This window comes from Ovis aries, chromosome 15 (assembly GCF_016772045.2).
Source record: "Ovis aries strain OAR_USU_Benz2616 breed Rambouillet chromosome 15, ARS-UI_Ramb_v3.0, whole genome shotgun sequence".
NCBI classification, from domain to species: Eukaryota; Metazoa; Chordata; class Mammalia; order Artiodactyla; family Bovidae; genus Ovis; species Ovis aries.
The window spans coordinates 72,886,510-72,899,904 of NC_056068.1; the positions used below are offsets into that span (position 1 = coordinate 72,886,510).

The 13,395-nt window shown below is 42.1% G+C and overlaps 1 protein-coding gene across 6 annotated transcripts in view; it reads left to right on the forward strand.

The window, feature by feature from the left end:
- Positions 1–821: 821 nt before the first annotated feature.
- The window catches only part of ALKBH3 (alkB homolog 3, alpha-ketoglutarate dependent dioxygenase), a 42,903-nt gene continuing 30,329 nt past the window's right edge, over positions 822–13,395 (forward strand). The window contains exons 1-7 of one of the 6 annotated variants that reach the window (XM_042233375.2): positions 822–1,349; positions 2,090–2,217; positions 2,618–2,748; positions 2,851–2,954; positions 4,003–4,037; positions 6,390–6,437; positions 12,161–12,264. In XM_042233375.2, coding sequence (XP_042089309.1) covers positions 2,670–2,748; positions 2,851–2,954; positions 4,003–4,037; positions 6,390–6,437; positions 12,161–12,264 — 370 coding nt within the window. In that variant the 5' untranslated portion in view covers positions 822–1,349; positions 2,090–2,217; positions 2,618–2,669. The remainder of the gene's footprint in view (positions 1,350–2,089; positions 2,218–2,617; positions 2,749–2,850; positions 2,955–4,002; positions 4,038–6,389; positions 6,438–12,160; positions 12,265–13,395) is intronic. The other 5 variants (XM_042233376.2, XM_012096270.5, XM_042233373.2 and 2 more) reach the window with 5 other exon arrangements.

The following is a 13,395-nucleotide window of genomic DNA, read 5'->3' on the forward strand; positions in this document are numbered from 1 at the left end:
GCCATTTCCTTCTCCAGGGGATCTTCCCAACCCAGGGATCGAACCCAGGCATCGCAGGCAGACGCTTTACCGTCTGAGCCACCAGGGAAGCCTTCACACTGTAAGGTACATGATTTAACACGGCCACTTAAAGATGTTTCTCCAGAACTCAGACAGATTGAAGACACTTAAGTGTCTTCTTTATTAAGTTTCTATTGTGTTCCAGGCATCGTGCTAAATTCTGTAAATACATTATCTCATTTAATCCTCCCTACAGAAAAGCTATGCCCATTTCATAAAAAAGCAGGGTACCCGACCTAGATTATACACCAAGTATAAAGGTGTATAGCCTGAAACTCAGATCTCTTCTCTCAAGCAAACTTTGTTTGCAAATAGGGCGCGGTCCTATTCTCAGTACTATGATAGAAGTCTGCACCGGCTGCAGGGAAAACAAACGAGGTGCATCTCAGACTCTCAGTGGAGTTCAGGATAAAAGTCAAACCCTGTTGGCTCAGTGCATCATGACCAGGTCCCCCAACGCCTTCGCCCTTCCGCTGGGGCTCGGTCGCTCTTCCGGGACGGACCAAAGTAGCCGGCGCTTGGAAGTCTCTCGTCTTTGGTTAGGGGTGTGGGACTTCGGCCGAAGAAACGTCTTCATCCTCACCATCGCCACAGCCCACCCTTAACGGGGCTCCACCGCACCCTTAACCTCTGGGTTCCCCTCGAACCCCGGCGCTGCCATCTTCACCTTCAGAGACACGGCCCTTTCGGCTCGAGGGACGCCGAGCCGCCCGGAGATCCGGGCTGTAGCGCCGGAAGAGGCGGCGGCGGCGCGTGACGTCAGAGGACGTGCTTGCCGCCGTGCGCCTGCGGCGGGGAAGTGCTGGAGTCGGGCCGGGGTCGTGAGAGTCCCACAGACCGCCGGCGGCAGAGCAGGCCCGAGGCAGCGCGGGGTTCGCTTTAGCAAGAGCGGGTTTAAAACCTGCGCGCCCAGCTCCTCTGGCAGGTGCGGCCTCCAGGCCTGTCGCTGCGACTTGTGGGGACGGTCCTGCGGTCCCTTCCTCAGGGGACTTCATTCAGGGCCTCGCGTTGGTGTGTGTGGGGTGAAACGGGTCTAAAATAAAGTTGCTTAAGCCTTATTGAGAGGACCAGACTCTTTCACCTTCGAGCATCGCTTAATTCTCACTCGGACCGTGAGAGAGGTATTGGCTCCTCTGTTGACAGAGGAAGAAACTAACTCGGAAAGGGAAGGCATTTGCCTCAGGCCACGCCGCTGGGAAGGGTCAGTATCGGATTCAAAGCGAGTCCTTTGGCTGCCGCCGGAGCGCTCGCTCTTGGCCCTGGAAGCGGGGTTCTCGTGCTTAATTCGGGTAAAGAATCTCGGCGTGGAAGGTGGGGGTTAGTTAGTTTCCGAGACTCCGCAGATTCAGTCTGTCTGGGATGGGGTTCTGGAATCTGTATTTTCAGCAGCCGTGCGGCGCACGTAACAACACATCGCTCCCCTGTGAACACAGCAAGAATGATAGCTGGTTGTCGCGTTACGGTTTTAAAGGTTCCTCTACAAATCATGTGGGACTGGAGAGTAGGTATTTGGTTCTGCCCTTAACTCTGTGGGCAGATGGCCGCCTCCGTCCTCTGTCCACTTATTAAATAAGAAAACTTAACATGCTTATCACTTGGGAGAATTTGTTAAACATACAGATTCCCAAGACCAGCTTAGTTCTACTGAATCAGAAAGTCTGGGGGTGGGGCTGGGAACTTGTAGGCTAAACAAGCTATTAAAAAGAGCCTGTTAACCTTTGAGAACTTTGGAGTGAAGTTGTCTTGGACCTATGAAAAATGGACTATAAGTCCGTACGTGCCTCCACCGTTCTCGTTTGATTTGGTTTGGTTTTGCCGATGTGTATGCTCTGTTTTTGATGTGGGCTAGACTTTTATTGGCAAAAATGTCAAATTAATATTACTGGTCATTATGGTGTGGATTTTTTACTTAAGACTGGAACGTGGTAAAATTTGATCATTAATTACCTGTTGATTTCCTGAGTGACGCTGGGTGAACCACTTAACCTCGTGGCCCTTACATATCTGTTTATCATCGTTTTCTACAAAGCTTGTTTCAGTGACAGACAGCTGTATCCATCCAACATCAAATCTTCTGAGACAGGCCATAGGTGTTTTTGACAAGCTTCAAGGGAAGTTCGATGCAGCCTGTGATGATGGAGTATGGAAATGCCCTGGGTAACTGAGTTTTAGCCTATTTCTGAATCTTCATGTAGGTGGCATATCACAGTTCTGTTGTGTTGTTGTCTTGGGGGACTAGTAAGAATAATGTGGTTTATGGTAGATCCTGGTTATAGAATTTCTTAATATCTACTTTCTTGTGAATGAAGTGAAAGTACTTCATTAAGCTAAATCATTAAAAGATAAACATTGCAAAAGATAAACATTAAAAGCAGCATCCCCAAGTAACTTAGTAGGCTCCTGATTGAGATGTTGTGATCTCAGAGTTGATTTTATGTAGAAGCGCTGATTGCTATTAAGTCATCTCATCTACTTGAAAGGATTATAGTCAAAGCTTGGTAGTCAAAGCTTTCACAACCCCAACTTAAAGCATGTTTGTTTGTTTTCCTTTAAACAGATACCATTGTGTAGTTTGAATCAGAAATGAAACAGTAGAAGTCTCGGTCAGCATGGAGGACAAAAGACGGCGAGCCCGAGTGCAGGGAGCCTGGGCTGGTCCTGCTAAGAGCCAGGCCACTGCTCAGCCAGGCAAGGAACTGTGGGGATCTCCTGTTTTTGTGTGTGTATGTGTGTGGACCAGTATCGTTCTCTTTTAATTAATGTTAAGGTTTGAATCTTCTCTCTTTTCAGCTCCCATTGCTGAGAACAATCTTCAACAGAGACCTGGTAAAACCTGGATGAACAAGGAGCAGCATCTGTCTGACAGACAGTTTGTGTTCAAAGAACCCCAGGAGGTAAATTCTTATTTCTTCTTCAACAGTAACAAACATTTATTTATAAAAGCAACAGTCACATAGTAGACACTCAAATAAATAGTGATTGAATAAGCTCACTAATAGAGAACTGAAAGGCCTGTAGTAATAATGAAACGTGGCGTATTAATTTCTTAGTATGTCTGAGAATTCTTAGTAGTCTTCCCCCAATTTATAGGCATATATAATTGCCTTTTTTTTTTTGCCAAAGAGATGTACTGTGACTAGGTTATACCATGACTACTGCTGCTACTGCTAAGTCGCTTCAGTCGTGTCTGACTCTGTGCGACCCCATAGATGGCAGCCCACCAGGCTCCCCCGTCCCTGGGATTCTCCAGGCAAGAACACTGGAGTGGGCTGCCATTTCCTTCTCCAGTGTATGAAAGTAAAAGTGAAAGTGAAGTCGCTCAGTCGTGTCTGACTCTTAGCGACCCCATGGACTGCAGCCCACCAAGCTCCCCCATCCCTGGGATTTTCCAGGCAAGAGTACTGGAGTGGGGTGCCATTGCCTTCTCCATCTAAGTTCTAACAGTCCTAAAAATGCTAGTGTATCAAATATCTATGGAATTGGATTGAAATTTTAGCTACTGAATTGCTTAATCCCACTGGGAAAAATGTAAGAAACGGGGAAGAGTTGCTGTTCTTAATAACATGGGGAAAAGGAGCTAAAAATCAGGTATCTTGCTGTAGTAATGATTGCATAAATAATGATTAAAACCTCGTATTTCCTAGTATGTCTTCTGTTTTTAAAAATCCCTTGGAAAGAATGTTTTTCTTCAGAGTGCTTACTGCTAGGAAAACTTTAATTCTAATTTTGTCATCCTTTACTGCCTACTAGTCACTCTGGAGTAGTTCTAAGAAGAGTAGAACCAGAAGTTTCTGGTGGGATACTAAGAGCTTAGAATAAAACAGGGATAGTTTTAAACCTGCTTTATTTTAACTAGGAATGAAAGGATACCATAATTCTGCAAGGAAACCTCCCTGGGGATTAGGAATCATTCAGAAATAATATCTGACCGTTTCTCTGCAGGTGGTACGCAGAGCCCCAGAGCCACGAGTGATTGAGTAAGTACACTGCTGCCCTCCTGGAACTGTTGCCCACAGTGAAATGGAGAGCCCCAGATCTTTCCCTTGGCCTGGTTTTTCCATCTGGAAAAGATAATGGCCAATTAGTGTCTTAAATTTTAAGCTGGGATATCCCTGTCTCAGATATCTTTAAACCTGGTCTTTTGAGAAGCCTTTTTGAATTTGCTGATGGTGTGGAAAATGCAACAAGATATCTGTTCCTTAAACTCAGACTGGTGTAGATTTCCTGACTCTGTTTGACTAACATATATACAGATAGGAGCTAAAATATCTCTTACGTAAAGACACAGAGGAATTTTTTCCTGAGTCATTGAAACATGGTTCTTCAAAAAACCTTTTAGTATCAATTTACTAGCAGTGCTATGCAAACTGCTAGAAATCTAGAAGATTTTACAGTTCATTTACTAAAACCACAGAATTGTTCCAGAGCCATTAAATGATAATAAACATTTCTCTTATATTGATCTGTGTCTAAAAATATTATTTTTTAAAATGATGAAAGATGCTTTGATTTCTCTTGTCCTGCTTCTCAATTTCCATCTAATACAGATAAATTACCTGTAGAAAGCATGCTTTTATTTTAGCAAATTAACATTATATGTGTACTGTTGCTCATGAGCAAGTATTAAGCTGTTTGGCTATTTGCAGGTCAACGTGTATATCTTAGAAAAGTTTGAAATTAACACAAGTATCATCATATTTTCAGAGAGGGTGTGTAGTTGTGGCCTGGCGATTAGTCAGCTATGTAACTAGTCCTTAGGTAAGTTATTACTGTCTCTCTGGACTTGTGTTTCCTTGCCTGTAATATGAAGAGGTTGGACTATATAGTCACTTAAGACCCAATCTGGTAGCTTTAACAGTCTTTGTTTTGCAAGTACAAATGTGATACTGCCTCCATCGATGGTAAGGAAAAGAAACAAAGCCAAGAAACCTGTTACAAGCTACAAATGGGACATTCAGGTTGAAAAAAAAGGGACAATTGTGAATTTCCAAGACAGAGACAAAAAATGATGGTACTCATTCCTACTTGACCATAGGGTTTGTTAATTCTGTTTATCTAGAATTAGTTATGCTAGATTTTTTTAATAGCCAGAAATATCCCTGATATTTGGAGTGAACCATTTTCTAAATATGGCCCAAAATATAGCACTGAAATATGAGCACTCTAGGAAATTTTATAGCCAACTAATATTTTGAAGCATGCTATATGTTTATGATAATAACTCTGCCTACATTTTGGCTCAGAGTGGCTTACACATCCACCTAAAGGGCCCAGCTCAGAGATTATGAACTGCTAAGTCACCTGGAAAAGGGTGACGTAAATACTGTCCCTTTATATTATTCTCCATAATTTATCTCTGTGAGAAGCGTCTGACACAGCTATCTGGACAGTAACACCTATCCAATCTGGATCACATTTCTTACCATGACGTGCCCTTCTGTAACAGTTTTGTACTTTCATACATTTGACTAAGTTCAGTAAACTTTTTACTGTTCGTCTGTTGTGTGCTAGGCACTAGGAGACAGAAAAGTCACCCATTCCAGCCCTTCAGCAGCTCATAGTCTAGTAAATGAAATAGACATGTAGTCAGACAAATTGTGATCGTGACTATCTTGAAACAGTATACTTCTAGGTGAGATGTAGTGGTCATAGAGGATGAGCTATGTAACATTATTTGACTGGATCACAGGTCAGGAAAGGCTTAGACAAAGTGATACTGAGCTGAGATTCTGAAGGATGAATTAGAATTTTCCACTGGACCGAAGCTGGGGGCGAGTTGGATTGGGGATGCTAGATAGTGGGGACACATGCCAGCATGTAGAAGAGCGTGGGATCAGACATATGGTGGTATATTCAGGAGATTCCAAGCAGTAATTACCCTGAGGATGCTGAGTCTGTGGCAACTTTTATGAGGTGGAGCTCTATCATGGGGACCTTCTACTTTTGTTCCGTATATCTCTATTGCTCAATAGAGGGGATGCTCAATTTGGTGGCCCTTTTTATGATAGATTCCTATGCCACATCAACCTGAATTATGGGTGAAATATGAATGTATAGAATAAGAATTTACTTTATCCTGGCCTTTGCCTTCACGGCCTGATTTTGTCAGGATTCTATACCCAGGGCCATTAATGGTTACCACCATCTTACCCCTTATCTCAGTGGTAGAAGAAGGTGGGGCTATATTTCCCTCATTGGGCACCCTCATCGGGAAGTGGTTTTGGTGAGCTGGGACTTGGTGCACTCCAAAGGACAACTCTTCCTTCCACTACGTGCAGTATGTTGTTTAACTTGGTACTAATAAATCTTTGTTTTCTTGGTTTCTTTAGTAAAGAGGGTGTGTATGAAATCAGCATGTCACCCACAGGCATATCTAGGTAAGTGAATTCTCACTAGAAAGGGACTATAGTTAATCACTTACTTCAAGTCTTTTGAAATATTTAGAATGTTTTCCTTGTAGAATGTTAACCTTGATTAGGTAACATCTGCCCCTTAAATTCCTGGAGAGCAAATATGTGGTAATGTCTCCTTTTATACTAGCTTCAAAACATTCTCACCACCTCTCTGTCAGGTATAGTGTAACTGTTACTTCTCCAGTTGTTCATGTGAGGAAATGAGGTCCAGGGAGAGTCAATACTTTGTCCTAGTGCTACATGGTAGTTTAGTATTAAAGTTGAGTCTGGTCTCGACCTCTGTGCTGTGAGTGGTATATTATTGTTGGGTTGCTGTAGCTGTTGTTCAGCCGCTAAGTCAGGTCCGACTCTTTGGGCCCCGTGGACTGTAGCGTGCCGGGCTCCTTTGTCTTCCACTGTTTCCCGGAGTTTGCTCATACTCATGTCTGTTGAGCTGGTGATGCTGTCTAACCATCTCACCCCCTGCCATCTGCTTTTCCTTTTGCCTTCAGTCTTTCCCAGCATCAGGGTCTTTTCCAACAAGTCAGCTCTTCACATCACATGGCCAAAGTATTGGAGCTTCAGCGTCAGTCCTCCCAATGAATATTCAGGAATGATTTCCTTTAGGATTGACTGGTTTGACCTCCTTTCAGTCCAGGGGACTCTCAAGAGTCTTCTCCAGCCTCACGATTTGAAAGGATCAGTTCTTTGGTGCTCAGCCTTCTTTATGGTCCAGCTCTCACATCTGTAATGAGTACTGGAAAAACCGTAGCTTTGACTATACGGACCTTTGTCAGCAAGGTGATAGTCCTGCTTTCTAATACGCTATTTAGGTTTGTCATAGCTTTCCTTCCAAGGAGCCAGTGTCTTATAATTTCATGGCTATAGTCACCATCCCCAATGATTTTTGGAGCCCAAGAAAAAAAATCTGTCACTGCTTCTGCTTTTTCCCCTTCTATTTTCCATGAAGTGATGAGACCAGATGCCATGATCTTAGTTTTTTGAATGTTGAGTTTCAAGCCAGCTTTTTCACTCTCCTCTTTCACCTTCATCAAGAGGCCCTTCATTTCCTCTTCACTTTCTGCCAGTAGAGTGGTATCATCTGCATATCTGAAGTTGTTGATATTTCTTGTAGCAATCTTGATTCCAGCTCAAGCTTCATCCAGCCCGACATTTCACCTGATGTACTCTGCATATACGTTAAATAAGCAGGGGGACAATATACAGCCTTGATGTACTCCTTTCCCAGTTTTGAGGCAGTCCCTTGTTCTATGTCTGGTTCTAACTGTTGCTTCTTGACGCACATTCTCAGGAGACAGGTAAGGTGGTCTGGTACTCCCATCTCTTGAAGAATTTTCCACAGTTCATTGTGATCCACAGAGCCACAGGCTTTAGCAGAGACCATGAAGCAGAAGTAGATATTTTTCTGGAATTCCCTCGCTTTCTCCATGATCCAGCAAATGTTGGCAATTTGATCTCTGGTTCCTCTGCCTCTTCGAGACCCAACTTGTACATCTGGACGTTCTTAGTTCATGTACTGCTAAAGCCTACTTGAAAGATTTTGAGTATAATGTTGTTATCATATGAAATGAGTGCAATTGTATGATAGTTTGAACATTCTTTGACATTGCCCTTCTTTGGGATTGGAATGAAAACTGACCTTTTCCAGTCCTGTGGACACTGCTGAGTTTCCCAAATTTGCTGACATACTGAGTGCAGCACTTTAACAGCATTATCTTTTAGGATTTTAAACAGCTCAGCTGGAATTCTCTCACCTGCACTAGCTTTGTTTGCAGTAATGCTTCCTAAGGCCCACTTGACTTCACACTCCAAGATGTCTGGCTCTAGGTGAATGACCACACCATCATGATTATCCTGGTCATTAAGACCTTTTTTGTATAGTTCTTCTGTGTACTCTTGCCACCTCTTCTTAATCTCTGCTGCTTCTGTTAGATCCTTAATGTTTCTGTCCTTCTTGAGCCCATCTTTGTATGAAATGTTCCCTTGGTATCTCAATTTTCTTGAAGAGATCTCTAGTCTTTCCTCCTCTATTGTTTTCCTCTATTTCTTTGCATTGTTCATTGAAGAAGGCCACCTTATCTCTCCTTGCTGTTCTCTGGAACTCTGCATTCAGTTAGGTGTGTCTTTCCCTTTCTCCATTGCCTTTTGCTCCTCTTCTTTCCTCAGCTCTTGGAAAAGCCTCCTCAGACAACAACTGCCTTCTTGCATTTCTTTTTCTTTGGGATTGTTTTGGTCACCACCTCCTATATAGAGTCCGTAGCTCTGCAGGCACTGTGTCTACCAGATCTGATGCTTTGAATCTATTTGTCACTCCACTGTACAATCATAAAGGGTTTGACTTAGGTCATACCTGATGGTTTTCACTACTATCTTCAATTTAAGCCTGAATTTTGCAATAAGGAGCTCATGATCTGAGCCACAGTCAGCTCCAGGTCTTGTTTTTGCTACCTGTATAGCGTTTCTCCATCTTCAGCTGTAAAGAACATAATCTGATTTCAGTTTTGACCATCTGGTGAGGTCCATGCGTAAAGTCATCTTTGGAGTTGTTAGAAAAGGGTGTTTGCTATGACCAGCATGTTCTCTTGACAAAACTAATAGCCTTTGCCCTGCATCGTTTTGTACTCTAAGGCCAAACTTACCTGTTATTTGGGGTATTTTTTGTGGACTTCCCTGGTAGCTCAGCTAGTAAAGCGTCTGCCTGCAATGCAGGAGAACCCAGTTTGATTCCTGGGTTGGGAAGATCCGCTAGAGAAGGGAAAGGCTACCCGCTCCAGTATGCTTGGGCTTCCCTGGTGGCTCGGCTGATAAAGCATCTGCCTGCAATGCGGGAAACCTAGGTTTGATCCCTGATTTGGGAAGATCCCCTGGAGAAGGGAAAGGCTACCCACTTCAGTATTCTGGCCTGGAGGAGTCCATGGACTGTATAGTCCATAGGGTCACAAAAAGTCGGACACGACTGCCTGACTTTCACTTTCACTTTTGGGTATTTCTTGACTTCCTACATTTGCATTTCAATCCCCTATGATGAAAAGAACATCTTTTTTGTGTGTTAGTTCTAGAAGGTGTTGTAGATCTTCCTAGAACCAGTCAACTTCAGCTTCTTCGGCATCAGTTGTTGGGGCGTAGACTTGGATGACTGTATTATTGAATGGTTTGCCTTGGAAATGAACTAAGATCATTCTGTCATTTTTGAGGTTGGACTCAAGTACTGCATTTGGGACTCTCCTGTTGCCTGTGAGGGCTACTCCACTTCTTCTAAAGGATTCTTGTCCACAGTAGTAGATATCATGATCATCTGAACTAAATTCACCTGTTTGTGAATTTAATTCATTTTAGTTCACTGATCGATTTTGGTTCACTGATCCGTAACATGTCAATGTTCAGTCTTACTATCTCCAGCTTGACCATGTGCAGTTTACCTTGATTCATGGATCTAACATTCCAAGTTCCTATGAAATACCATTCTTTACAGCATTGGACTTTACTTTCCCCAGACACATCCGCAGCTGAGCGACATTTCTGCTTTTACCCAACCACTTCATTCTCTCTGGAGCTTTTAGTGATTGCCCTCTGCTCTTCTCCAATAACATGTTGGATACCTTCAGACCTGGGCAGGGGGAGGGGGCTCATCTTCTGGTGTCGTATCTTTTTGTCTTTTCACGCTGCTCACTGGGTTCTTGCAGCAGGAATCCTAGGGTGGGTGCCGCTTCCTCCTCCAGTGTGCCGGGTTCTGTCGCAACTCTGCACTGTGCCCCATCTGTCTTGGGTGGCCCTGCACAGCATGGCTTATAGCTTCATTGAGTTACACAGACCCCTTCACCATGACAAGACTGTGATCCACGAAGGGGATTGCTTATTATTGCATGGATTATTATGTTAATCATGCATTATTATACGTAGTATATGTTAAGTTATATTGTATTGCTATATGAAGGTAGATTTCAATAATATTAAAGCATATGCGGTTTAGGGTATGTTAGGCTGTAGTCATTATTTCATTTTGAAAGCATCACCGTAGTGCATGTTACTGTAAATTAAGGAGATGTTTAAATAAATCAGAATTCATGTATCTAAGTGAATTGCTTAGAAAGAGTAGCTTTTGCATTTGGAAGTCTCTGTAGTTAGTCCAGTGGCACTGCCATTGTTAAAACCCTTTTCAGAACTTCCGTTTTCAGAACTTCCCTTTTAGAGCAAGTTTAATAGTCACACAAGGAAACCAGTTACATTCTTTTTGTTACATGTCATTGTTAACCTGGTATGGCTTCAGGTGAGCTCTTTAAAATATCAACTCACAATACGTGTAAGCCGAATTATTATGCTTTACACTGGAACCTTACACAGTGCTGTATGTCCATTATATCTCAGTAAGACTGGAAACAAAATAATAATTCAGATCAAACATTGTAAACTGTACAGCTGGTTAAAATAAAAAAATTCCTTGTTAAACTGTTTAAAAAAAAATCATACGTACCTTCAAAGAGTGAAAATTTATTACCAGCAAGGCTGTTGAAGAGCATGTTCCTGTCTTTCAGAACATTTCTTAAGAAAGTTATCCAGAAATTCAAATGCATTGTTAAAATGAAATCTTATATTAGGGACATTGAAATCAAAACCACAGTGATATACCACTTTATATTCACTAGAATTTCCACAGTCAAAAAGACAGCAATAAGTGTTATTATAAGAGAGAATGTGGAAAAACTAGAGCCTTCCTCTATTCCTGGTGGAATGTAAAATAGTACAGTCCACTTAGAAAAAAGTTTGGTGGTTTCTTAAAAAGTTAAGCATACCTTTATCACATGACCCAGCAGTTTCACGCTTAGATATCTGATTTCAAGAGAAATGAAAACATACATCCATACAAAGACTTGTGTGTGAACGTTCATAGCAGCCTTCAAAATAGACAAAAGTAGAAACAACTCAAATCTCCATCAATTGGTGAATGGACAGACAAAAGGTGTTATATCTATATAATGGAATATTTTATTCCACCACAAAAAGAAATGTTGTTTTGATAATGTGCTACAACATGGATAAACCTTGAAGACATTACACTAAGTTGAATTTTACAGTATATTATACTATACCTCAGTAAAGGAGAGAAAAAAAGATATCCAAAACAATTCTGAGCTGACTTGGCATTGTTGAAATAAGTGTCTATTCAGTGAGATAAAAAATCCTCGTTTGGATATCTTTAGTTTGTTAATAGTTATAAATGATTGCTTTCCCTACGATTGGTATAGTCTCGGAAGACTGTCAATTGTTAAAGTAACACAGGGCCAAGCATTTTATTATTCTGCTTTTCACAATGATGCTATCAGGTAGAGATTATCTTTGTGTGACAGATGAGAAAAGCCAAGGTTCCAAGAGGTTAAGTAACTCGTCCAAGGTTTCACAGCCCAGCAGTGCTGGGGTAGTATTTGAACCGTGTCCGAACCGTGTCTGTGAAAGCCGTCGTATACCTCCTTATCCTTCATTGCCTGTTTTATTGCCTGTCTTAACTTGGCAGAGATTGGTTTTTCATCTGGAGCATCATGATCTGGATGATACCACCCTCTGGGGGTGTGGCAAGATGATTTCATCTACCCACGAAAGGAAGCATCGTCCAGATTCATTTATTCCGCTGATGGTTGGAGTCCACCCGTCTTCTGTGTTCTTTAGTTAGGAGCTGTTCTTTCTGCCTCCAGGGTGTGTTTGTGTCCTGGCTTCGTTGACTTGAAAGAGGCCAACTCAGTGTTTGAACAGCTTTGTCGGGATGTTCCCTGGAAGCAGAGGACCGGCATCAGAGATGGTAAGTGGATATCTTGGGATCACAGTTGTTGATGTTTGGCCCTCCTTTCCAGATTGTTTTCCAGTATGCTTGCGTCTTGGCATCGCAGCCAGACTTGCACAGATGTTCAAAGCCTAACTGGAACCCTAAGCAGAGGCAGGAATTCGCCAAAGGGGACAGGGCAGAGTGTTCCTTGCAGAAGACACAGCGCATGGTCCTCAGTGTGTGGCAGAGGTGGGCTTTCAAGGAAAGGAAGGAAGTTCGGTTTGGCTGAGTTGTGGTTGACTTGCTTATCTCCCTTAATGTTTGATCACTGTTCATTACTTCAGACAATGCCAGCTTCCTTCTTTCTTCATAGAAGCTTCCAGAACTTGTTTTTTTCTGATTCTGTTTGGCATCTGTTCTTTCCATCATCTTTTTGTTGTCACTCTAGTCTCACTAGAAGTCTCCTTTAGCTTCAGGATTTGCAGCATTCTCCTGAGCTTGTAAGATTGCCTGACTTGGAGTGGGTGCTACACAAGCAGCAGTAGCTGCTGTACCAAAGGTGGTCACTGGGGGGCGTTGGTGCTCTAGCATAGAATCTTTTTTTTTTTTCCTGGAACATTGAGTGATTTTAAATTTTCTGTGGAGAAAGAGGCAAAGTATACTGGCATCACTTTTTTTTTTTTTTTTTTGTCTTGTCTTAGATTTTTTTTATTTTTTAAATTTTAAAATCTTTAATTCTTACATGCATTTGGCATCACTTTTGTAACAAGCATCAGAAGGAGAGTCGGCTCTTTCAGGGCAGCCTTCTAATTCCCAGCAGTTTCTACAGCAGGGCTTTTGGTGACAAGACTTAGCTTCAATTGCTGGCTCTTTCAAAGTGATTGTTTATTTTAGACAAATGATATAGTTAAGTAATTTTCTGATTCTTAATTTTTCTGATCAAGAAAATAGAGCTAATAATAATACCTATCTTGCAAGGTTGTTGTGATAATTACATGAGACAGTGCCTGATAACGTACTTAACAGAATACTTGGCACATAGTAAGCCTTCAGTGAATGTTAACTGCTTTTATTATTATTGTTGTTGTAGTGGTTGCAGTCAGTTGTAGGGAAAAAGAGCAGATCTGTGGGTAGCTCCTTCTTTAATTATAAAGTGGACATCAAAAA